This window comes from Lagenorhynchus albirostris, chromosome 5 (genome assembly GCF_949774975.1).
Source record: "Lagenorhynchus albirostris chromosome 5, mLagAlb1.1, whole genome shotgun sequence".
NCBI lineage: Eukaryota > Metazoa > Chordata > Mammalia > Artiodactyla > Delphinidae > Lagenorhynchus > Lagenorhynchus albirostris.
The window spans coordinates 75,636,339-75,663,000 of NC_083099.1; the positions used below are offsets into that span (position 1 = coordinate 75,636,339).

A 26,662-nucleotide genomic window follows, 5' to 3' on the forward strand; every position below is an offset into this window, starting at 1 on the left:
AACTAAAAAAAAAAACAAAAAAAACAAAAGAAAGGAAGAAAAAGTCATGAAATGCCCAGGTTTAATTTTTTTTCCCACCAGTGGAAAAAAGGGCAGTTCATAATCATCTTGTACAGAGAATATACACCAGAAAGCAGTGTTGGCCTCAAAGTGCAATTAGTCCTTTTAGCCCAGGGAAATATTGGTGGCTGAGAGGTGATAGATATTGCAATCACAGTTAAAACTCAATGCTCTGTTAGGGTGACGTATCAGATTTTATTCCATGGCTTCAGAAAGGACTTGGGACCAGGCCTTTAAAAGGCCTATATGGCTGCCTCCTTTTGGTAAGCACCCCTTCACTTCCATAAGGGGTTAGAAATAAAGCAGGCCAGCTTTCGGAGAACTGCATTCTGCAGCGGCAGAAAACATCAGAAAGCATTGTTATGCTGTTCACAGGAACTGTAGGAAAGGTTTCTATTTGCACTTCTGTATGAACCTGTTTTATTTGTTACCTATTTGAAACCAAGTGTAGACATAAAAAATAGCCCCACACCTCTTACTGTATTTGGACTTATTTCCTGGCAGGCTTTCCTGCCAGATGAACTCTGAGCTGCCAGTGAATCTGGGGATAGCATTTCATAAACAGAACCTAGGTTAGTCAAATACCTGTGACGGAGAGAAAAATCTTCTCATTCACAGACTGCGAAAGGGTAACATTGCTTTCTCTTAATGCACAGGTTCTGGTAAAAGAGTTCTATACAAGATTTATAAAATGCTCTAAAAAACCTGTCATCTAATTGTGCTTAGTCAAAACAATGTAATGCTTCAGTAAATAAGTCACTGTCTTACCTGGAGTACTCAAAGTTACTTATGATTGATTTCATATATATCTCTATATTATAAAACTCTGAAAGCTGAATGCGATATATTTTACTGTATGTGTACATGTATCCTATTAAGAAACTATATCTAAGTAATCTAATCCAGTATAGTTGACATACATGACATCTCTGTTAAATAGAACTTTTTGCTTAAAATTTCAGCCAAGGCGGAAACGTTTTATACTCACTTCAGTGAGCTGAAGTTTTGCCCAGTTAACCACTCATTTTGGAACACGCAATTAAAATTTCATAACAGCTGCTATTCTTCTTATCTTTGCCTCTCTTTTGAATACTTTCCGTGACTCTTTGCATCTGTATCCCTTCTGGATGACCTTCTGAAAAGTCCCTGGATTTAGGGTGATTTGACTGCTGCTCAGACCCTGAAAAACCACTGAGGAGGTTTAAGAGGTACATCTCTCCATCCAGAAAACCGCGTGGAGTGAAATCATGAACAGAATTATTTACAGACACATTCAGTCTTGCTTTGGTTCACACTGCACTTCCATGTGAAACCTCGAGGGCTGGGAGACGGCTACGTCCCTTGGTTTACCCGGTTGACAATGTAGCTCTTGACGTTGGGAATAGGCCGAACGTCGTTCTGGTGCTTGCGGCGCTCTATGAAGCACGCCAGGCGGGAGGTGTCCAGGGGGATTTTGGAGTAGCTGCCATTGTGGGGCTGCAGCCATGGGTGCTGCAGGCAGGTGGCTGCCGTGGGCCGCCTCCGAAAGTCTTCCTGTAGGATCACATTGATGAAATCTCTGGCAGCATTGCTCACGCCACAGAAGTACTCATGGGGGAAGCTGAAATCCACCCTGCATACGTTGATACATGTCTCCTCCTTGCTCTCATCCAAGAAAGGGGAGACCCCGCTCAGCATGACATATGTCAAAACCCCGATGCTCCAGATATCAGTGCCCAGGGACACAGGGATGCCTTGGATCACCTCTGGGGCAGCAAACTCAGGGTTCCCAAGCAGGTGGTGGATGTGGAAGTGACCTGAGATCTGGACAGCATCCTCTAAGTCAATGAGCTTCACGCGAGGCACTGGAATCCGAAGGTCAATGAGCAGGTTTTCGGGCTGCGGAGATCCAAGGAGGTGGGGATAAGAGAAGGCAAGTTCAGCTCTCTGTTTTGACTACCAGTAGGACGCCATCCATTCAGACACGGTTCTGCCATTCTTTGATAAAGCCTGCAGTATATGGGACATTCCCTATGTTCAAACTGAACTAAACTCTGAGGTTAAATGGTACTTTAGGGAAGTTGTTTGACATTGGAAATCATGTCTTCTTAACTAGCCCTTACTTCCGCACTAAATCAAGAAAAGGATAAATTATTTATTTTGGAGAACAGGGGCTTCTTTTTCAAAAAGATGGTGACGTTTAGTGGATTCCTTCTATAAAGTTAGACAAGGTGGTTAAAGCCTCCCTACCTTCTCTAACCCCAGGTGTCTCACTAATTCACGAATAACACTTAAATTGTGACAACCCATTTTGTGTTTAATATTCACAGGGATTCTAATGTAAGTAAATAAAATGAGAATTTACCTCCCTCAAGGGTAATGACTGGCAGGTTAGACTTAACCATTTCCCTGCTAGGGTTGCTACTTCTTATTACCTTTATGTCCAAATGTGCAACCCTGCAGTTGTGAAGGTACTGCAGGGCTTCCATGATGTCTCGTATGTAGAAAGCTACTTTTTCTTCCATCAGCTCATCATGGTTCATAAGGTAGTCTAAGAGTCGGCCGTCATCCATCCTGAAAATAGGGAGGAAAAGGCAAAGGAAATATGTTTATAAAGAAAACAGAAAAATAACACACACACAAATCTGTAAGTTTGCTAACATTTCTCCTACTCCCTATTATAAATGAAGATCAATGTTGCAACACATGCATATTTTAGTTAGAGCCCAAAGTTAGTACAATGTTCAGAACTTATATTAAAAAGATAGATAGATAGATAGATACATGCATGTTTCAGGGAAGAAATCTGTATAACCTTAGACACATTATGTTTCGTTAACTTTTGAAACTGCTCACAAGGAAAAAGGTCTGACACCCCTTTAAGAGAGATTAGATTGCAAAATAGAGAAAGGAGGGAGAGAGAGATCTTGCAATTGTCTGAATAACTGGAATCTGGTGGCTTCAAGGAACCTCATCTATGTCTTGCAAATAGCTTTTACTTGTCAATTTTTAGTTGGGGAAAAATAGAAACTAGGCAAAGTTTGATCTTGACATTCTTTTTTTTTTTTTTTTTTTTGCGGTACGCGGGCCTCTCACTGTTGTGGCCTCTCCCGTTGTGGAGCACAGGCTCCAGACGCACAGGCTCAGCGGCCATGGCTCACGGGCCCAGCCGCTCCGTGGCACGTGGGATCTTCCCGGACCAGGGCACGAACCCGTGTCCCCTGCATCGGTAGGCGGACTCTCAACCACTGCGCCACCAGGGAAGCCCTGATCTTGGCATTCTTGACCCCCCTTTTGAATCCCATCCCTCTTGGGCAACTTTCCAACCTTAAAAACTATATCTGAAAGCCTGGTACAAGGGGCCAGCCAGACCTGGATTCAAATCCTGGTTCTGCCACTAACAGGTTGGCGGCTTGGAGCAAGTCATTTAAACTCTCTGTGTTTTGGTTTCTTCATCTTTAGAGTAACAACAACAACAATAATAATAGCTGTTTCATTATGAGGATTGTCCAAGGATCAAGTGAGACAATGAGGCATTTAAGCATAATTGGTAGCAATAGTAAGTGTGCAATAAATGGCAACTATTTTCAGGTGCTCTGGGCCCTCTTTAGCAGGGAGTGACCAGATGTCAGGCAGCTGGTCTCTAATATGCATTGGGCCATGGAGGCCCATCCCCAGGAAAGGCCCAGGCAGAGGAGCCTGAGCCAGAGTCAGAAACTGCTTTTGAACACAGCTGACATCCCCCTGCCAAGTTTCCATTCTCTTCTCTAGCTTATTCCTTCCCACAAACTTGTTCTCTTCTCCCACTTTCCTTGACAGGATTAAAGGCTAGGTCCCATGAAGGCCTCCTTTGCCTTCCTCTTACCCTGCCAGGGTGGGATAGGGGTGGTGAGCATGGAGTGGAGTAGGACTGGGCTTGTTAGATGCAGCCCCCTGAACTTCTTAGAGCGTTTTAGGGAGAAGTTAACAGTAGCTCTACTCTGAGACCAGAAAGTCTCAGCCACCAAGTTCATCCTTAGAGCGCTTAGATAATGCAGATGCCCAGGTCCCTCCCTAGACTAGGGAATCAGAACCTCGGTTGCCTGGTAGAGAAAAGCTCTACCAGCAATTTAGATGGCCACCAAAGGGGTACCCAGAGTCATGGCATAACCAGGGTTTAGCTCAGGTACTGCCTCTCCACAAATCTTCCCTGAACCTCAAGTCCAGCCAAGCCCCCCTCTATGTTCTCACACAACTCTCTCCAAAATATGCATACACCAGGCTATGCTGAAACCATTCATTTACCTATGGACTTTCTCATTAGACTTCTAACTCCTCAAGGGCAAGAAATATAACATTTAGGGCTTCCCTGGTGCCGCAGTGGTTGAGAGTCCGCCTGTCGATGCAGGAGACACAGGTTCGTGCCCCGGTCCGGGAAGATCCCACATGCCGTGGAGCGGCTGGGCCTGTGAGCCATGGCCGCTGAGCCTGCGCATCCGGAGCCTGTGCTCCGCAATGGGAGAGGCCACAACAGTGAGAGGCCCACGTACCGCCAAAAAAAAGAAAAAAAAAAAGAAATATAACATTTCATCTTTGTTCCTGCCACCCAGGCCCAGGTCTACACAGTGGGTGGCACATAGTAAATGCAATATTCATTTCAGTTAATCCCTGCAACATCTCTGAGAAGTGGAAACATCTTCAGAATCCACAGATAAGGACCCTGAGGCCCAGGAAACTAAGTACACTGCCCCAAATCACAGAGCTGGAATTAGAGCCCAGGTTCTCCATGCCAAGAACAGCTTCTTTCCATAACTCTGTGGCAGCCTGGTAGTCAACACCTTCCCTCAGAATGGTAATTGACAAGTCTGAAGAGACAAAGGTTCTGGGTCTGCTGTACCACCTTGGTTGATACACAAGTGACAATACTTTTTATTGGAACTCAAGTACAACATGTTGTCACTTGTAAACAAACATAGTTCACTGTCAACAGAATGTACCTTTTGAGTTAGGAAGCTCTTAACAAACAGGTTAGGCTCTGAAAGGCTGTTTGTAAATGTATTTATGAAATCCAAAGTGACAATCTTCACTATACTCCAATAAAAATTAAAAAAAAAAAGAACTGGACTAAATAGTAAAGCATGAGGTCAGAATAAGTGGTTAATGTGCATATAAATTAAACTTATTTTTATCAATTGAAAAAAAAGAAAAACAAAGTGACAACTTACCAGCTACTACACAGCTATAGAAAGTTAAGTATCACAAAAGGATTACAATTACTAACAGTGATGGTTTTGTCTCCTCTTGTTTCTTTTCAACCAGTTAAAAAATGTAGCCTAAGATGTTTGCATTTTGGCTTTCTTTTTTTCATCATAAATAAATTTACAGAAAGTTACTGCTTCGAACCCCTTGCTCCCCCCACACACACCTAGACTAACAAGCACACAAGAGCAAGACTAAAATGACAGTTGAAAGGTGTAAACGGAGGTGCTTCTCTACGGAACGTAGGTTCATGTGGAGCCAGACACAGCACTGGTCTTCGGTGTAAATGTCTATCTCCTCTCCAGGCGCAGGGCCTCATCAGCACCAATCAGACAACATTTCTACGAGGGCTCCATACTTCTGAAAAGATTGTTCTCTTTAGCCTCTGTAAGATCTCCCTAAACCACAGAGCACGAGCTCTGTTCTTAGCCTGGGGAAGAAGTGGGAAGGATGTGACCTTATTGGTCTATTCCGGGGCCCAGTACGTAGCCCCAAGTATATGGCTGCCTGAGTCCCTAGAAAATCTGGAATGAGTGGAAGGTTTTGAGGGTAAGATTCTGCCCTTAAAGGAATTTCTTGGGTGGTAGATTGGGGATGCTATGGCAGTGGATAGATGCACAAACCCCTCTCTTTAATTCAACTCCACCCCTGTCAATAAGCCCATTTTCCATAAGCTTTTCCTAAACTCCTGCCCAGCCCAAGAGTCCATAAGAGAAAGAAGATGAAAACTGGAGTGAGAGAGATGTGGGTTCAAGTCCCAGCTTCTCCATTTCATAGCTTTAAGGAGCTACTTTTTTTTTTTTTGCCGTACGTGGGCCTCTCACTATTGTGGCCTCTCCCATTGTGGAGCACAGGCTCCGGACGCGCAGGCTCAGCGGCCATGGCTCACAGGCCCAGCCGCTCCACGGCATGTGGGATCTTCCCGGACCGGGGCACGAACCCGTGTCCCCTGCATCGGCAGGTGGACTCTCAACCACTGCGCCACCAGGGAAGCCCTAAGGAGCTACTTTTAATGATCTTCCTTATCCTTGACTTTTTGATCTATAAAATGGGAATAACATTTTTATACAGTGGAGGGGAGAGTGCATGTTACATAAAACACTCTGTAAACTAGAAGACATTGTATGAAATGTAACTGCCATTTCCATTAATTGTGGGCAAGAAATAACCCAAATAGCTCGGGACCACCTTCGAGAGATGACGCCTATACTTACAGTTCCAAAATCAGGATGTAGGAAGTGGGGGACTCATAGGTGTCATGGAGAGTGATGTATTGGGGATGCTGCAGGTGCTGAAGTAGGGCAGCCTCGTGGGCAGCCTGCTCTTTTTTCTTCATTTTTTTGCTAACAAATTTCACAGCGACATCTTTGCGAGTAGCTTTGTGAATGCACTTCTTTACTATGGAGAACCGGCCTCTGGAAAACAAAAGGAAGAAAGTGTTTTGCCAAGATTCCTCAATCAACTAGGTATCATTTTATTGAAGGATATGAGAAGTTTTATCCAAAGTGATTAGACAGTAACATTTTATTAGGAATCGACTTTTCTGTACTTTTAATGATAATGTTATCATTCAGAAAAGCCATCTTTCCTTTCTTAGCATTTTAGGGTTCTTTGAGATGCAAAAAACTAAACAATATTTTTAGTCATTATATTTTTCTGTCATTTTGAACATCAACCACAGGTTCAGTTTTCTTTTCTGAACAGAATATATTTCTATAATATATAACAGTGACAATGTTAAAGAAGGAGGAATTCTGCTTTACGGTAATTTCAAAACATTTTCTAAAGAGGCAATTTTTTCATTTTATTTTATATTTATGATCCTTCTGTTACAGAAAATTTCCAATATACACAAAAGTAGAGAGAATAGTAGAACAGATCTTCTGTGTACCCAGCAGCCAGCTTCAACAATTATCAACGCTTTGCCAACCTTTCATCTATTCTTTTCCCACCTCCTGCCCTTTTTTTTCTGGATTTTTTTTTTTTTTTTTTTTTGGTATGCAGGCCTCTCACTGCTGTGGCCTCTCCCGTTGTGGAGCACAGGCTCCAGACTTGCAGGCCCAGTGGCCATGGCTCACAGGCCCAGCCGCTCCGCGGCACATGGGATCCTCCCGGACCGGGGCACGAACCCGTGTCCCCTGCAACGGCAGGCGGACTCTCAACCACTGCACCACCAGGGAAGCCCCATCTGGAGTGTTTTAAGTGCATGTTATTTCTTGCATAAATACTTGGTTTGCATCTCTAGTTGACAAGGACATTTGAAAATATATAACCACCATGCCATTTTTATATCTAACAAAATTAACTGTAGCTGAAATAGACAGAATGGTTCCCAGACTCACCTGCAGGCCTATGGAAGGTAGTAAGAGACTGAGATAGATGGAGAAACTGGTCAGCAATGGAAGCAGAGAGAGGGAGGGTCAAAGAGGTGATAAGGCAGCATCATCCAAAGCCTGTTCATGGGTGCCCTAACCCAAGAGCAGAGGAATGAGCAGTCCAAAGGGCAGTCCACTCCTCTAGCAGAAACGAATGCATCAGACACCATGGCCACTACTAAGATTGTCCAACAGACTCCTTGACCTGGCTCTGTGTTCACCAAGCAACTTCCTGATAATAATAATTTTTTTTTACTATAGATTTTCCCCAAAGAAGAGAAAGCCCTAATTAATAAAGCAAGTATTAGACAAATATTAATCAAATGCCTATTACATGTCAGACATCATTCTTGGCCTAGTGAACAAGTATTTGGTCAAACTGGCAGCTCTGTTTTACGTCATCCATTAATAAACTACCATTCTGCGTTTTAACAGCGCCCTCTCTTGTTTGTTTATTATAGGTCACCTCCTTCCAGAGGACTTTGGATACAGGAAAACAACTGATTGCTGAGGAGAGAGCTCCTGAATTAGTGGTTATGTCAAGGTACTGCTATCTTAATTTTTAAAATATATTTTGTGTGTATCAAAGTTATGCATCCCCATGGTTTGAAAAGTCAATTAGCTTTAACAAAGTTTCTTATTAAAAACAATAGTGCCTCATCCTCCACCTGTCCCCATTTTTCTTCCTCTAGAGGTAGTTTAATATATCACTTCAGTGTATTTTGCTGATTATTTAGGTATTTACTTCTATGACTCTAAATATAGTATATTTTGTATGGCTATTTCTTGACTTTTCAGTTTTAGTTATTATCTGTTGACATCCCACTATAGAAGATGAGATTTTGGTCTCTTTCCTTCCTTTGTCCCCATCACATAACCACTTTTCCCATCCCCTGTCCCCCCAAGAGAATTATATTGTAATCAATATTCAGTGTTTCCATTATTGCAACTATGTCAGTGTTGGTCACAGTTAAACCTCTAGTAAACTATGACTATTTTTCCTTTTTGTGGTAAAATGCATTCTTCAATCTTTTCTGAAAAAGAGTGCATGGGAAATAAGTTGTTTGAGGTTTGCATATCTAAAACATGCTTATATTTGATTGTTAGTTTCTCTGGGTAAAATTCTAGGTTGAAAAAAAATTTGAAGGAATTACTCTATTGCCTTCTAACTTCTAGTGTGATTGATGATGTTAACTGTTAATGTTCAAAGCATTATTATTCCTAATCCTTTGCATATGATTCTTATAAAAATATTTAGCTCTCTCCTCACTGAGACTTCTCCCACATTCTTTAGCTCAAATGGACACTTTCTGTAGTTCCGCTGGCCAGAAATATGGGATTCTGTCAAGAGTTTTAGCCTCTGGCATCCTCATACACTTCCACATGAATGCCCTTGTGGGTAAAAGAGTAAGAGAGGGGCTTCCCCGGTGGCGCAGTGGTTGAGAGTCCGCCTGCCGATGCAGGGGACACGGGTTCATGCCCCGGTCCGGGAAGATCCCACATGCCGCGGAGCGGCTGGGCCCGTGAGCCATGGCCACTGAGCCTGCGCGTCCGGAGCCTGTGCTCCGCAACGGGAGAGGCCACAGCAGTGAGAGGCCCGCGTACCGCAAAAAAAAGAGAAAGAAGAAAGGGGAAAAAATAGGAATCTCCCTGCTCTCTTCCTGTCTTTTGGCCATAAAGATGGATTTCTCTTGGAGATTTTGCTCTCTGTGCCTGCTGCTGATTTAGCCCACCCTTGGCTTAAAGCTAAGAGATCAGGAGAAAAGCAAAAACCAAAAAACCCCTCAGAACATAATAACCCAGAAAACTCAGTGCCACTGTCGCTGTCTTTTTTCAGGTGTTAACTTCCCTCCCCAGTCTCTCTGTTACTTACTTCTCAGAATGCTCAGGTAGCTGCTATCTGTATTTCATCCGTGGATTCCAGTTGTAGCCAGTGGGAGAGAAAGGCTACAATGGGCTTACTCCATCTTGGCCAGCATCACAAGTTGGCTCATGTTAAAAGCCGGGGACTAAAAAGCTGTTTGGAAGCTCTGCGTGTGTGGGTGGAGCCTGTCAACTCGACCTTCACTGTAGGGTGATCTGAATGGACCGTTTTGTCAGGGGAAACTCCAGAGTCAGTATCTTTAAGTCTTTCCTCTTGAGCTGGTCAGATTCTCCAGAGAAAGACCCTCCTACTTTCTGTCTGGAAGGTGAGGCCCTGGCTGTCCACCTCTGGAGGTCTGGTGGGTAGGACAGCAGGGGTCCTCAGAATCTAGCATTTATCTATTCTCACAGGGGCCCTGTTTGGAGTGTGGTTCCATTGCCCTCAGTGGGGCTGGTGTCCCTGAGAACAGAGGCACTCTGTTCCACCCTTTCCAGGGGACAAATCTTCAGTCTTTTCCTTGATCGGGAAGGACAATCACGCAGCTACCTGAAGCTGGGGAGGAGGCCTGGAGCCACAGTTTCTTCTCACACAAGGTTCAGACAACCCTTCCAACTTTAGCATCTTCTTTACACATATTTCCAGAGGTACTGGATGCTTCCAGCACCTGAGCCTTCCGGGAATTCTGCTGCAAAACTTACACTGGCTCTCGCTTGACCCCATAGCTGACTTGGACTGAGTTTCTCAGGTCTCTCAGTCATTTGCCACGTTCACCTCCTTTTCTGCTTCTAATACTTGCTGTCTCTTCTTCCAAGGTCCTCATCTTTACGTGCCTGCTTAAAAAACATCCTTTACTGTAGATTCAGTGAAGTCTCAGGAGGGAATGAAAACGGATGCCTGTGTTCAACCTGCCATCCTTACCTGGAGGCCTGGTACCGCTACCTTTTCGGATCCTGTACAGGTAACCAGGTAGCATTCCCAAGGGATAAGTCTTTGGCTTCTTTAAGCTGCAATGGTGCCTATATAGTTTATTTCTGGTTAAGTATGCCATGCTCAGGTGCTCTTTGCTTCTATGGATGGGCTATAGGAGTGAAGCTATTTCTTTTTTGGTTTTTGTAATACTTAATTACTGGAGAGCTATTTTTAACAAGATAGTCATATAGATCTAGAATTTTAGGTTTAGGTGTGATGGAGAAAGCTGACTCACTTACATGGCCCTGGCACAGATATGTTTTATGTATCTCATGTAAGTATCTACATGTTTTATTTCCATTCTGTTAATATATAGCATTTTAAAGGATCTTCTAAAAAGATGAAGACGATACTACTTGGGAGAGAGGGAAAGCTTCAGGTTATTGGAGATGAAATTAAAAAAAAAATCAATTGCTTGGAACAGATCAGAAAATTGATTTCCCCTTAAGAAATATCAAAACGTCCATCTCTTCTATGTAAAACGTGCCTTAGCCTATGGCTATCAACAGCAAATACAGGCCTTGGGGAGGAGTTAACCGGTACATCCAGGTGGTGGAACCAATTTCATTTAGAACCAGAGGGGGATTTGATTTGCTTATTATTGGGGTCATATGTAGCTTCACAAACTTTAATATCACGGAGAAAACTAGATTTCAACTACTAGAACTTACTTTTGACAAAAATTGCTATGATGAGAAACAACATATATTAGTAAAACAAGCACAGGCTAAAGGCAGGTGGCCCAGGGCTTGAATCCTGGTTCTACACGTACTAGTTGTGGGATTTTGAGAAAGTTACTTGACCTCCTGAACCTGAGTTTCCTTTACCGGAAATCTACTCAAACACTACCTCATGGTGTTGTAAGGATTAGCTTAAATAGCTTTTGTATACTATCTGCATGGTATCCAGAATACTATATTACTCAGAAAGCTTCATCATCATCACCATGTCAATTTCCACTGGCTTTATCTTTTCTGTTTGGCTACACAAAGAAGATAGGAAAGTAGAGCTAAAGCTGGTTTTTGATGAAAGGAGCTGTAACAAAAGGCAGTGAATTACATTGTTACTCCTGCCTAAGAAATGGGAATAACGAACATTTTTGCTCTCTCCACAACCTCTGTCACAACCACGTAGGAAATTTTACCGTTCATTGAGAGCCGTCAATCAGAGATGGAGAGGACGCTAATGGCCGAGTGCTCTTTTATTTACACATCACAGGAGGGTGGGTGACTTGTAAGATCTACCCACATTCTCTCACCTAGACCTCCTGGAGACCAATACATCACAGGCATGTAAAACCTCCCCATCAACGATTTTGTGAGACAGGTGATACATTATTTTTCACTATTCTGTTGAAAGTCACATTTCTATCCTTTTTCATTTTCGAGGACACATTTTTCTAACCAAAAGAGAGAGAGAGAGACCTGTATCCAACAATTAGTGCTTATGTATTCTTCTGAAGAACACATGGAACTTCTTATGAAAATTGACCATATAGTACTCACAAAGCAAGTCCCAACAAAAATCAAGGAATCAGTATCATGTAGACCAAATTCTCCAACCACAAAGCAATTAAATTAGAAATCAGTAGTAAGAAGACAATTTTTTAAAATCTCATACATTTGGAAATTTTAAAACAGTTCTACAGTTGGGTCAAAGAAAAGAAACATAGTTGAAGGAAAAATACCTAGAACTGAATAATGAAAATGCCACATACCAGAACTCAGGATTTAGCTAAAATTGTACTTTGAAGAAATGACTGAGCCTTAAATTCTTATATTAGAAAAGTAGAAAGGCTGAGAACTTTAATGTAAGCAGTTAGAAAAAGAACCATAGAAAATACACATAAATACTCTAGTTTTTTCTTAGTATAGAGAAAATGCCCTTAGTGAAAGAAACACAAAACAAGAAGTCGTTATTATCATGTGATGTTTTTAAGTGTTCATGAATAAAGGAACAGAAAGCTGGGTTATTACCTTCCAATTTCATTCAGCTCCGTATAAGCTGAATCAAAATTTTCCTTCCAAGAAATGGTGGTACCATCAGCCGCAGCATCTTTGGAAGAGAAAGAATCCATTTATAATATTGAGAAAGCCATATAAGAATAACGAAAAGGTTAACAGAAAAGCTCCAGCATCACCCCCAAAGCAATTCTCATGACTAAATATGGAATCTAACTCAGTGGGAAAATGCCACAATTCTCTGAAATGTTATCTTAAAAAAATATTATCCAAGGGGAAACCGACATGACAGAGTCAGACTCCCTGTACCATCTCCATAAACGAAGGGAAAACTCCGAACAATCAGAGATGTAACTTCTGGATGTTGTCAAATAGAAATCTGCTAGAAAAAATTAAAGGGGAGAAAGAAAAACACTTTGAAAGGCCTAGAAAAGCCAGTGAGAATCAGGGCTGCAGGGAGGTTGCAGCAGAGAGGAAAGGGGAAGAGTTATACGGCCAAGGGGAAAAGGAAACAAAAGTGCTCCAAACATTCTAAAAACTGCTTTCTCACTCCTTTGTTCTCAGCATGAATGAGCTTATCTGGTGTATTGAGTGATTTAGCCTAACCCCAAATCTTCGGTGGTATTACCTTGTATGATGCATTAATTCCCTGGCAATGATTTACACACACACACACACACACACACACAAGCACGCACACCAATATCTATCTGTGTTGACTGCTGGGGAGCAAGGCTCACAAAAAGCAGCGGTCATCCCTGAGCGGGATTTAGGCAGTGGCCTGGGAGAAGAGTAGTCAAGCCTGCAGCACGTCTCTTTTGATCCCGGTCACCTCAGGCTGCCCAGAGCACAGCCGGGCTGAGCCTGGACATGGCTTACCCATATTGAGTTCTCAGGAAATAGAGAACTGGGGCCAAGGTTTCCCAGTGAGTCACAGGCCCCTGGGAGCAGAGCTGAACCCGGCTGGCAGTGGGGAGAGGCCTGGGGAGCATTTCCGGAGCTAACCACAGGGGCGGGGCTGCAGCCCGGGGCCCTAGAGGGTCCACAGCTCCTCTTGAGACTCCAGGATGCCCTTAACCCCAAGACACAGGTTCACTGTCTTTTAACTACAGTGACCTCCTCTCCCTGCCCCAATGTACACAGCCCACTGCCCTGCCCTGCCCCAAACCTTGCTATTTGGAGCTTTCTTTAGGTTAACAAGTTTCCTCTTACAAAATGTCCCAGGGACCAAGGTGGCTTGATGAGCTAATGAATAGGGGGGCAAAATAAGAACCACGTTTGTGAAATACTCATGTGCAGCTAGTTAAATGCGTATCTTAGTTATTCAACACATCTACGTAAAAACATATCCATGTTGAAACAAGACATTCTGGGAGGGTTGGGGGTGGAGAAACTATTGAATACTCATTTTGACTCAAATCCTTCAGGCAGATTGCCTTCCTCTCCCCGTTTTAAATTGGTGAGTGGGGCTGAGGTATACTTAGGCCGGCAGGGGTTCCCAGGGAAGAGGTGGCTCAGCGTTCCCGTCTCAGAAGAGGGTTGGTAGCACCCATGCGACTCACGGCCCCTGCCTGCCCCTCTTGGTCCCTGGAGACGCACACAGGTGCCCAGGAACCTGGCAGGCCCAGGGTAGACATGGGTGGCAGCTCTAACTTGAGCCCTGTACTTTACGGAAACACCCTTCGTGAGGCCTCTGAAATGCTACTTGGCAGAAGCCGACAAGCAAATCCAGGTCACCTCTAGCTCAGTGGCCTATTGACACTGCCAGTGGGCAGTGACATGCCAGTGGGCAGCCAGTGCCAGTGAGTATGTGACAGTCGGCCAGGTGTCTTGTCTCTATCGCCTGGGGTACTGGGCATGGCTGGGACTCACCGTATTCTGGAAGTCGCACGAACTCTGAGGGCTCGCTGGGAAGGCTGATCCCCCAGGGGTTACTGGCACTGACTCTGAACTGATAAGGACTCCCAGGACTGAGGTCCTCAATGACAAGGTAAGTGTCCAAGGTCGACGCTACCGACTGCTGCCAGGCCTGGGAACCTAGGGCACAGTTTCCGAGGAGAAGGAAAGAGGAAAGGCCAGAGGCACATTGTTTCAAAGACCTTTAGCAAACAAAGAAAGGAAAAGTGACACATTCCATTCAAGGGACAGTTGTGGTCACTGCCTCGGGCCTTGAGAGCCTGTGGGCTAACTGTGGCAGGTTTGGGTTCAATTTCCTAAAAGACTGAACACGTCATGAGAGCGGTACAAGCAGCTGGCCTGTAGAGTCTGTTCATTTTCAAATGGGCACATGGGAGAGTGAAAAGACATAGAGCATGCAGAATTTACAGAAGCACACACGGCACATTTTTAACAAGGCCAGAAAAGTATATTGTGAATTAATAACAAAGTGAGAGAAAATATGCGTTTGGAAATTGAAACAGAAAGGAACATGTATGGAGCAGTAGGTACATGTAAAATACTGCGGAAGGAGTCTTCCCATAATTCTCTCATTTAACCTTCTCACTTAAATCCTCAGAAATCCTATGAGGTTGGGAGGATTAATCTCACTTTACAGATAAAGAAACCAAGGCTCAGAATGATTAAATAACTTTCCCAAGAGAACTTAGTTCATCTTATAAACTGTGACCTGAATAATGCTAAGGGAAATACAGGCTTGGAGAGATACGTCTCTCAGCTCAGCATCGATCGATACCTTTGTGCTGCGTTGAGAGACACAGCGAACAGCTAAAGAAAGAGGCAAACATAAACAGCTTTATAACTGCAGAGGGCCTGTTTAAGAGAAGAAAGAAGGGTTAAAATAAGAGGAGTAACAGAGAGTAAAACGGAGGATTCTGGTTCCAGGTGTCAGCAGTTGCTTTCAATGCAGGTGTGTGACTCATCACACGGTTCAGAGAGGTGTTTTGTTTTAACAATTAGAGCTACCTGGCAGCTTCTCATTTCAACTAATTCTTCTGGATAATAGTTGTTTCTAACTGCTAAGGAAATGTATGCACGCTTAGCACGTAAATGTAACAAATTTAAAAACTGAACAATTTGAAAAGTCATCATATATATATATATATTTATAGGGGTCTCTAAAGTTTGTCTGGGGGTAAAGTTGGCGGGCGGAGGTGGGGTAGACCTCTGCTTTTGCCACCCTAGTTACTTCTCTGGGAGAAAGGTCACAGATTAGCAAACTAGTGACCTGGGTTCTCGCGCCAGCTCTGCCTCTTATGAACCCCAGCCTTGTGTTTCTTAGCTTTCTTTAAGCTTTAGCCTCATCATCTGTAAAATAGGCCCGATGGTCCCTGTCTGAGTGATCGGGCTGGTTAAGCAGAGAAGTGCACGTGAAGGTGCTTTGCAACCTGCCACAAGTCATTATTCTGGCAAAAAACCCTGCTCGGTGTTTGAGATCAAAGGTGGCTGTAGCCCGGCACTGAGGCCTTTGTGCTGAGTTGGAAGACAACAGTTGGAAGGAATAGCTGATGAAAGGCGTAGAGGCAAATAGTTTTATGACTCTGAAGGCCCTCCTTAAGAGAAAGAGAAGATAGAAAAAGAAGAGCAGGGGGAGACGGCGCACCTTCCTCTCTGTACTCCACAGTGTAACCAGAAATAGTGCAGTTTCCCGTGCTGGATGGGGGCAGCCAGCGGAGAATCACAGAGGTGCAGCTTCTCTCCTGGGCAATGGGGCGGTTAGGGGCCGCTGGAACACCTACAGAGACAGAAATTAGGGTCAAATGCTATTTCTGCAGAACTTGGCATTTTACACCAAGGCTGACACACCTAACCTGTGTCTCAAATGTTTCCTACGACCTTCTCCACCGAGTGGCACACCTTTCCCTAGGCCCGAGAGAGAGCTGGGAGATGTACCTTGCTGTCAGAAGTTCTTCCTCGGACTAAATGCTGCACCCTGGAGAGAAAGCTTGGTCAGAGAACTAGGCTTTAGGAGGTGTACGGTAGGGCCCGGCCAGCTCTTATCAAAGATTCATTCTGTTCCCATTTGCTGGAACTTTGCTTTGGAACTTTCACAATGTACCTCTTCTTTCCCAGGTCTCAGGGATCCCTTGTAATGTCCAGTTAAAATGTCTGACTAACACAAATTCATAGAGACAGAAAGTAGAATGGTGGCTGCCAGGAGCCGGGGGTGGGGAGGAATGGGGAGTCGTCGTTTAACGGGTGCAGAGTTTCAGCTTTGCAAGATGAAAAGAGTTCCAGAGATGGATTACACAACAGTGTGAATGTACTTGACACTACTGAACTGTACCCCTGAAATTGGTTAAGATGGTAAATTTTATGTTATGTGTATTTTACCAGAATTAGAAAATGAATATTAAAAAGAAAGCACAAAAAAGGTTTGACTATCCAAGAGACTGTACCTTGCACTTTAACGGTAGCAGACGTTGACGTGGTGCCGTGGTCGTTTGCTGCTACGCAGGTATAAATACCGCTGTCTTGGGGCATCAGATTGCAGATTTTGAGGGTGATTTCCCCGGAATCACTAGGGACACGAAAAGGATGCCCTTCAGACTCCAGTAATGAGACAAGTGACTATAAAAGTATAAGGGGTGCTGAGCTGAGTCCTTAGGACCAAGGTCTAGTCCCTGTTCTGTTACCTTCTTATACACTTGGGTGAGAACCTTGCCTCTCCATCTCCCCAATGCCATACAGAGGAAGAAAATTCTTGCCATGCCCATCTCTCAAGTTGGTTGTAAATGAGGCTTAGTAGAGGAGTACAATGGGATAAGAATCAGAAGGTGGTTTGAAATATATAAAGTCCTATGCAAATACTGGTCCCCAATATTACTAGTGTCATTGCCACCTAGCAACTTGGTCCCAAAACATTTTCAGTCCACAATCAATAACAAGTGGTACAAGAAAATGGAAAGAGAATGAAATGTTCAAGTATTTCACATTCTACATGTGGGACCCTCAAGATAATTAAGTGACTTAAGCAAAGGCAAATTCCTCTACTAAATAACTTTCCCAGTAGTCCCAGCCTGGGGTCCAGGACATCAAGGGGAAGAACTGCTCTGAAAGGGTTAAATGCAGAGGTCACAGCCAGCCCTACTCCCTCCCCACTGGTCGCCACAGAACCTGGTGATCTTCATGAGCTTCACCATGCACTGACTCTCAAGCTAAGCTCCCTGGGTCCACTGATACTTCAGGACCTGGCCAGGGAGTCTCTGCTGGGAACCCCATTTCACATGCAAAAACATTAAGTTAAAGGATGCAGTGTCTTGATCCTAGCTGTTTCTTCCATAAATGTTTCTTAAGCATCTAGGGCTTGCTACGGCTTTCCTCTGTAAGCAGTACTGTGCAAGAAAGTTCTTAATTAGCCGCAGTAAATATTAACAGAATAATTGGGAGGCAGCCAACCAAATTTGTTAAATAGTCTTTGTGAGAAGCATGCTTGTGGCTGGATTTTCTGTTTTCTATTGCACACTTTGGAGTAAGTCATTTTTGTTTCTTCTAAGAAAATTGTTCTTTAGTTAATGAAGGAATTGAGTATACCACTGTTTCACAGGATTCCGAGGGGCACAAAGTTTCTGGGCTAGAATAGGCTCCAGGGCAGCTCTTCTCTTGAGACCAAGTAACCAGAACAGGAGCTACATGCCGGACTTAGCCTCCGGGTACTGCACCCAGGTGCTGGGGTTGCTGACGTGGGGACGTTAGCTTACCAGGAGGAGACCGTGTACGTAGCTGAGCTGTTGTCAGTGTCAAGGATGTTCTGGTCTGGACCCTTCCAGGTGATGGTGGGCTTTGGCCGCCCACAGACTTTGCACTGCAGTGTCACTGTGTCCCCAAGCAAGCAGGTCACATCCACTAAGGGCACGAGGAATTCTGGCGCCACTGTGGTCAAATCAACATCGATATAAATTTGCATCGTTCACAACAGACAGAATAAAACAGCTATTGTATAACACAACCCTCTCATTCCCCACCCATGTTGTGTAACGATTCAAATAACCTTCAGCTTAACTCTGTAGAGCCACCTGTGTCCCGTGAGAAAGTATTTTTAAAGTAATAAAAAAAAGTAATAAATGTTTATTTTAGATTAAATTAGGAAATATAGATTAAAAAAGAGAAGAAAAAGCTCCATGGTGACATCACACAGGGGTTACTGTGAACAGTCTGGTATATATCATTTTAGACTTTATATAAACACATATTTTCTTACAAAAAGTGGATCCCATTATACACATTACAAGGTGTGGTCTTTTTCACCCTAACAGTGTATCCTAAACGTTTTCCTTGTCCGTAAGTAAAGAACTATATCACCATTGTTTAAAGGTGCTACCTCAGTGCTGGATTTGCCGTAATTTATTTAGCCAATCGCCACGTACTCAATTCTGTCACTTTTTAACTCACCTTCTTGGATGAAATTTGGATTTAAGATCTGAAAAACACAAAGAAACAGAAAATTGCTTAAATCCTAAACTACTAAAAAAGAACGGGAGACTTCTATCCTAGTGAGTAAAAGGAAAGTACAGTTTGGGGCGAGAAGCGTGGAGCCCAGCTCCTGTGGCTTGTGACTGCTTCACTACTGCAGTAACAACAAGGGCGCCTGGTTTACTTTCCCATCTGCTCTGACTGTTCACATTCCCTCTGGGCAGCCCGGGCCCCAGGCAGGTTTACTGTGACTACAGAGCTGGGCTGGCCACAGCTGGCCTTGTTATCCTCCGTCACCTCACCTGCTTTTCCTCCCTGCCCTGTGCATAAAAACCCATTCTCCCCCACCTCAATATGCACTCAAGCATCGTGATGGCACTGATGCTTCCCAGCATCGGGAATTTTCAAAAACAGAGCGACTGACATCTATTAAACTGGAAGAGTCATGGACATTAACCAGCCCAGTGGTTTCCTTCCAGCAGCTAAATGCAGAGCTTGTCTGGTTGAAGGGGGAAGAGGGAAGTCCCAGCTGTCCATCCTGCCCCACTGAACTGCTCCTGTAGCCCAGGCCTCCACAGGGCAACTTGCAAGGCACTGCACAGCACTTTTGGCTGCACGGTTGAGGAAACAGAGACTTGGGCTGCCCTAGGGACCTATCTGGTCACGTGGCTGGTTGGCAAAGGCTCTGCTGGAGCCCTCTGCACATTACAATGTCTGCTTTGTGACACCATGGATCTCACAGAAGGGAAGACCTTCCAGTCGACTGGCCATTACCCCTTCTTGAGAAGATGTCGCCTTGGTTTTTCTCCTATGTTTTGTATTACCTGTAATCCTACAGTCTGGGTCATAAAGCTGGGTGGGGGGAACAAAATCTGGGCTTCCCAGTAGGAGAGGCTGGCGCTTACCTCTTTTGCTTAATGTGATTTTATCTTCGTTTTTAAAAACTTACTATCATCACTTTCCTTCACCGTAACATGGTGATAAATAATACCTAGTACAAAGCGTTATCATGAAGATGAAATGAAATATTGTATGTCACACAATGCTTGACAAATAACAAGTATTCAGTGACTATTTAAATAAATTATCTAAGTCTAATCATCTCCCTTCTGCTAAGAGGCCTATCGTTGCAGGGGCTTATCTCTAACAGTTCATCTTGCAAAATTCTTCTTTCCTTCATAATGAAGCTAGGAGGCTCATGTGTCTTGCAAATCGTCTGTTGGGGCAGTCACACTTATCTCCCCAATTTACCCAAGTCATCGGTGAGCTTGGCTTCTGTGTGGTTTTACCTGACACAGGCATCTACACGAGCCCTTTGGAAAAAGATATTTCCTCCTCTGAGCTCCCCTCTGCACACCGATTGCCTGCATCTACCACCCAGGTTTTTCACGAAGCAGGCTGCAGAAAACTCTTGCAACGCCAAGTCCCGGGGCTGAGTGTCTCAAGACTCTGACCATCACGGTGCCCTATACTAGTCTCCAAAGGCCACTCACACTACTGCCCGGCCTGCTTTTAAATCAACGGTTTTCAACCCTTGACCCAGGTGGCTTTAAAAACACACAAAACCCCCAGTGCCTGGGCCTCATGCTTAGAAATTCTGTTTTAATGGGTGTGAAGTGGGGTTGGGACCAGCAGTTTTAGAAGCTGCCTCAGGTGAATCAACATGCAGCCTGTTGAGGAAAGCTGCTGAAAGTTCCCCTCCATCCAAGGGGACTGATCTCAGATAAACCAACTTCCTGCCCCTGAGTCTTTTCTGAGGGTGGGTGTGGAGGATGCATGGGGCATTTGGTAAAAGCGACTGCTTCTCCCACACCTTAGAAACCGCCTCTATGTGAAGAGGCCCTGGGCCATGGTAGGCAGAGAAGTGTGAAGAGTTGCTCTAGTTGAAAAATTAACTAAACTACCAGTACACATGGTGGGCAGTCCAGCATCACTTGTAGGGGGTGCTAAGGAGGCCATAAACTGGTCCACCTGACTTAGGTGAGGTGGGAGAATGACATCGAACCAGTCATTTCACAGTCAAAGAAAAGGAAACTAGGAATATTTCCTAAACGTTAATAGTGGTCTTCTTGGGGTGATGAGATGAAGGGTGGCCGTCCACCCACCCATTCAAAAAACGTTGCTTCTTGAGGCTGGTGTAAGATTTTGTGGATACAGAGATGCTAAGCCATAGGCCCTGACCTCAGGATTTATAAAACATCTGCACATTGGTGATTCCTTTTTTATTTTTCTTCTTACCTGGGCTTTCCAAATATTCTGCAGTCAGTATGTTTCACTTTTGTAATATATTTTTTTTAAGGAAAAAATGGTTCACTTAGAGCTATTAGACCGTAAGTTCTTCAAAGACAGGAGCCACTTGTGATTCATCTTTGTACCTCAGGCCTCTAGCCCCCGGTCTGCCACGTAATGGGCATTTAATACATGTTGGTTGAATGAGTATTTGACCTATGTCCACATTTCAGTTCTCCAATGAATTTAGGGCTGATTCATACACAGAATCTGGAAGTAGGGCCAAAAGATCTGTAACATAATTACTCCTGGGTATAATACTATTTGAATAGAGTCTATTTTCAAACACAATGGCACGCAAACGTTTTGGAAAATGATTTAAAAAAACCAAAACAATAAAATCAATGGCCTCTGAGAGAGGAGGGTCTTAAGAGTGTGGGTTGCAGGAGGGACTGTAAACTCTCCAGCAGACAGAGTACATAGTACCAGGCCCTAAGCCGACACACTCCCTGGCCTTGAACAACATTCCCAAGCACCTGAGGCCTCGGTTTTATCTGTAAATTGGGGACAATAATGCCCACCTGGAAAGTTGTTTGACTGAAGGGCTCTATTTCATGAAGATTTACTGAGCTGACCCTTGGTTAGGTGGTGGTGGCCTGCCCTCCCTGGGCCAATGGTCTAGTGGGCAAGATGGAATTAAATGGCTCACAGTGTCCAGGAGGGAGGCTGGCTGATGGCGATAGCCAGCCTCCAGCAAACACGGAGCACTGCCCTCTCTCTCGTCCTACCCCCACTCAATCATAAGGACTCCAGGGTAAAAAAGATTTGGGAATGCTGGCAGCTTTGTTCGACGGCCTGTATTTCCCATCTTGATGGGAATCCACAAGGGAGCAGGACATCGAGTCCACGCCAGGAGACACAGGGAGGAGAAAGATGACAAATGGAAGAGACAAATGGCACTTTCCTACGTTATAAAAAGTTAAGTGGGGTTTCGTAAACCTGCACTGTGGCAGTACTTCTATAAACATCCCAAACGGCTGCTTAGAGAATTTACCTTATTCCTCTTTCTTGTCACAACCCCAACCGTGTTAAGTATATTGTTAAACACAGGCACCGTTTAAAAAGAAAATCTTCCTAGCTTCCGTGTAGAACTTAGTGCGGACTTTGGAGAGAAAGGCTGCTGATACGGCTTAACTGCAGCTTCTCTCTGGAGGCGGCTTGTGGAAGGCACCCGTCTTCATGCCGCTGCCTCTTGGCTGGCCTAGGTGTTGCTGACAATGGTAATACCATCACTGATTTGCTTAACCTCGCATGGCTGGCATAAACTACTCACAAACTCCTTCACTTGCCCCTCCAAAGCGCTGGGAAGAGGTGCCGAGCACCTGTTACCTATTCCCATTTCCAGAGGAGACAGGGAATTAAGTGCAGCCTTACGGAGACAGTGACGGGGAACTGGCCCCCAGAGCTCTTCCCACCTCAGTGCTCAGTGCAGAGGCAAGGTCTGGGGAAAAGCATCGCGAGACTTTGTCATCGATGTCAAAGGCCTGCCTGCTGACCTTTAATCCCCATCCTTGCTGTACATCTCATCTCTACCCAGTCCTCCTCTGCAAACTCCTCCAGCAAGGACCAAGAGCCTGGAAAAAGTCCATACCCATGTTTTCCTAACTGTGACTCTGGATTCTGCCCATAGGAGATTCCTCCCTCATTTATTTCTCTTTCTGTTTTGAAGCAAATCAGAGTATGGACTGGAGAAGAGTCATGCCAACCTTCTCACACTGTATCTTGTATTTGCCTGCGGCTCCCTATGGACTACAAGGCCCATGCAGGCAAGGGCCACGTTTCATTTCATTGTCATTGCCTCAGAGCCTAGCGTAATACCTAGCACATAAGTGCTCTGTTGATATTTGTTAAAGCAATGAAAATGTGATATGGTGGGGTCCTAAGTTGGGGGAGGAGAGTTGAGAAAATGCCTTGCTGTGAACTTGGAGTGTTTTCGGATTTCCATTAGTCTGGAACTTGACTTGTTCTGGAATCTCATTGGTCAGTCAGGGTCTGAGATTTAGCCAACAGTGACCTTCCTCTCCTCGCTGCTCTTCCAGAGGCTGCTCCCTATGGCTCTGATCACGCGCTGCCATCTATCCACACATCTTCCCTGCATGTTAATTGCCCCACCAGACTTGTGAACCGTTCAAAGATAGTAACCTGTTCATGTACGGTTTTACGTACTGTTTGTTATGTTGCTTAACATAGCACCTTGCACATAGCAAAAGATCAAGTAAAATTTGTTAAATCAAGTTAACTGCGGCCACTCAATGAGTAGACTAGAATTTAGGTCTCCTGACCACCTTGTCTTATGATCACCGGTGGTGTGGGCAGGGACCTGAGGCGTCAGTCTGGGACCCGAAGGGTTAATCATAAGATGCAGCTATTTCCTAAATGCTAACATTTGCCTTCATTAGAAACAGTCTGGGGGCCACGTAAAGTGGTGGCTGGGCAGGAGGAGAGATCTGGAATCTAAAATGGAAGTGGCCGTGGAGGGAAGAAGACATTTACATAAAATGCACACTGTCTCTCTGGGAGACCCAAGCGCAGGAGGAGAAGGAGGCTGGTACAGGCCGGTGGGAAAGAACTGCTGGGAAGCCTGGTTTCATTTGAACAGCAGAGGGCGGCAGGCGGTAGTGCGTCCTCCTAGAACCACCATGACGCGGTCCATCAGCAACCCAATTTCTTCCTTCCGGAGAGAATTCCATCCGTTTTCTTGATTTTTCTTCAAAACGGCAGGGCAGTGAGGTAACAGGAGAGAATCACAGGCGAAATCAACCAGCAATGAATAATGCGCTGAGCTCTGAGGAAATCTGGAGTCTATTTTTCTTGCCAGTCAGTGCCCAAGATTCTGACTTCAAGACCTGAGAGTGAGGGTGAAATCCCATCTGCATAGAAAAGCAGGTGTCAACTGACTCCAGAAGAAAAATACCTGTTTTTTTCTAAATCCCTCATCAGCTGTCACAAAACACAGTTCAAAACTACATATCGAGGGCTTCCCTGGCAGTGCAGTGGTTGAGAGTCCGTCTACCGATGCAGGGGACGCGGGTTCGTGCCCCGGTCCGGGAATATCCCACATGCCGCGGAGCGGCTGGGCCCGTGAGCCATGGCCGCTGAGCCTGCGCGTCCGGAGCCTGTGCTCCGCAACGGGAGAAACCACAACAGTGAGAGACCCGCGTACCGCACAAAAAAACCAAAAACAAAAAACAAAAACAAAAACTACATATCGAGAGTGCTGAGGGAATAAAAATGGTCAAACGAAACTCAAACCAAATGTCCTGAACTCAACTCAGAGCTACCTTGACTAAAACAACATTTCTGTCTTCTGCCTCTTCTTTCTATTCTCTTTATGCTTGTTTCATATGAATCTGTGTTCAGAGGAGGAAGGAGAGGGATTTTAGATGATGAGGTTTGGCAATAAAATGAACAGATACCGGAAAAACACTTTCTAAAAATTGAGGTATGATCTCTGGTTTGGAGGTTTAACCCTTCATGTTTCCAATCTGGCCAAACCAGACACGATTTTCTAATTTTTTAGAATACATTTCTCTAAAAATTTAGAAAATATTCCTACCTCTGCTCATCTCTTAAGAAGACATAAAATAAATTGCAGTAAAAAAAAATACATAAATGCAACACAATCCTGAACAGCAATAGAATTCTCTCTTTGAACTAGTTCTGTACCTCCCAAGTATTTTCATTATCATTTAGCTCTAAGTAGTTTTCTTCAACCATTTTTTTCTTTGACCCCATTGTAATAGCATTGTTTTCAAATTTACAAATGTATGAGGTTTAAAAAAATTATCTTCTTGCTGATTTCTAACTTAATTGCATGTGGTTGGAGAATTTGGTCTATACAACACTGATTCCTTGATTTTTGATGGGATTTGCTTTATGCGTAGTACGTGGTCAAATTTCATAAAAAGTTCCATGTGTTCCTGGGAAGAACGTATGAGCACTAATTGCTGCGTAGAGCTATGAATGTCCATATGTGGAGCACATTGTTTCACAGGGACGTCTAGTCCAAACCCCTCTCCTATTTCTCCTCGGTGTTTTGCTTAAAGAACATTTATTGTGTTCTCAAAAATAAAAAAGGTAAAAATATGACTTTAATAGAATAATGAAAAAAAAATCTATCGCCTGTCCCACAAAACAGTAGAGGGGAAAGGAACAGAAAGGGGGTTTACTGCTGTGCATGCATGGGTCTCCCGGGGCTGTCAGCCACAGAGAAGTCTGTCAGGACGGGACTGGGGTTGCAGGGTGGGATGGTGAAGCGGCGGTGTTATCATTTCCCTTCTATAAGTCATGTTTGCAACTTGGAAGCCAAGATCTTGACTTTGAATATTCAAAGTCTTTATAGATGAATGTTCTGAGGTCTCCTCCCTCAACGATTTGACCTTGATCATACCCCTATCCCCTAAGCTTCTTTTATTGAGTGAAACACCCTCCCAGAGTCTGTGGACCCACAACAGGTTACAGTGTGTTCCGAGGCCACGGGAGAGTGGAAGGTTGATTTGTGGGAATTCTCATGCCCAATGCTCCTTCTCTGACGTCCCCAGCTGCACTCAGCCACTGTCATTTCTGCTTCCCCCACTGCTCCTCCTTTGCCTTTCACAGGCGCTCATTCCTCCCCCTGTCCCGCCCGTCAGGATCAGGTATTTACCACCTTTCATTAGATGGATGGCAACAGCCCTCCAACAGGCCTGCCTGTCCCCACTGTTCTCAGTCAGGGGCCAGCGATCTTCCTGAAGTCCAGAATGAATCACCCTGACTCTGCCTGACAACCTTCCACTGCTCCTCACTGGCCACTGGATTAAGTCCAGGCTTCCTAGCAAGTCCCCCGAGGCCTTCAGAGTCTGGTTTCAACTCACCTGCCAGGCTTTATCTCCCACCACTCTTCCCACACACCTAAACCCCGGCTACCCAGACCGTAGTCTCTTCTCAAAATGCGCCAGGCACTCTCATACCTCTGGGCCTTTGCTCAAGCCCTTTTCTGGCCCTTCACCTTTTTCCAAGACTGTTTCCATCCTATCAGTCCCTCCAACCCACACCCTGCCATCGTGGGAAGCCAATGACCACGCTCACAGGCATTCTGGGAGACAGGTGGTGAATACATAACCTTGGGGAAGTTACTAACCTCTCTGTGCTCTCTCACCTGTAAAACAAAAATAATGATAATAGTACCTACGTCAGGGTGCCGTTGGGAGGAAAGGACTCAGCACGGAGCCAGATATATAGGAAAGGCTGATAAACAGTAGCCACTGCTACTAGCCCAGGGCCTGAGTGGGTGTCTAGATATTCACTGAACGAGTACATGAATGGCTCCATGCCTCCATCAGAGCAAGTTTCGAAGTCTGCTGTATAATGCAGGCGTTTAATCAGAGCTGCCTCCCTCATGTGACGGCAGCAAGCAGTGGGAGGGACCAGATCTTACATAATTCTTTGGCCCTCCATAGTACTCACTGCGATGCCTTGTGTCAACTGGGTTTTGTTATATTGAGTTGATTAGAAAAACACGTTGAGTGAGCCAGTAGGTGGACCTCGACAGCGCAGGGTGTGGGCAACGGAGGTGGTGA

At 44.6% G+C, this 26,662-nt stretch overlaps 1 protein-coding gene across 1 annotated transcript in view; it reads right to left on the bottom strand.

Moving 5' to 3' along the window:
- Nucleotides 1–1,370: 1,370 nt before the first annotated feature.
- Nucleotides 1,371–26,662, bottom strand: part of LOC132521141 (kalirin-like) — a 110,530-nt gene continuing 85,238 nt past the window's right edge. The window contains exons 19-27 of the mRNA XM_060150455.1: nt 18,795–18,822; nt 18,104–18,275; nt 16,802–16,923; nt 16,006–16,137; nt 14,319–14,483; nt 12,462–12,540; nt 6,492–6,692; nt 2,475–2,613; nt 1,371–1,938 (exon numbers count right to left, since the gene is read on the bottom strand). Of these exons, the coding sequence (XP_060006438.1) occupies nt 1,393–1,938; nt 2,475–2,613; nt 6,492–6,692; nt 12,462–12,540; nt 14,319–14,483; nt 16,006–16,137; nt 16,802–16,923; nt 18,104–18,275; nt 18,795–18,822 (1,584 nt within the window). The 3' untranslated portion in view covers nt 1,371–1,392. The remainder of the gene's footprint in view (nt 1,939–2,474; nt 2,614–6,491; nt 6,693–12,461; nt 12,541–14,318; nt 14,484–16,005; nt 16,138–16,801; nt 16,924–18,103; nt 18,276–18,794; nt 18,823–26,662) is intronic.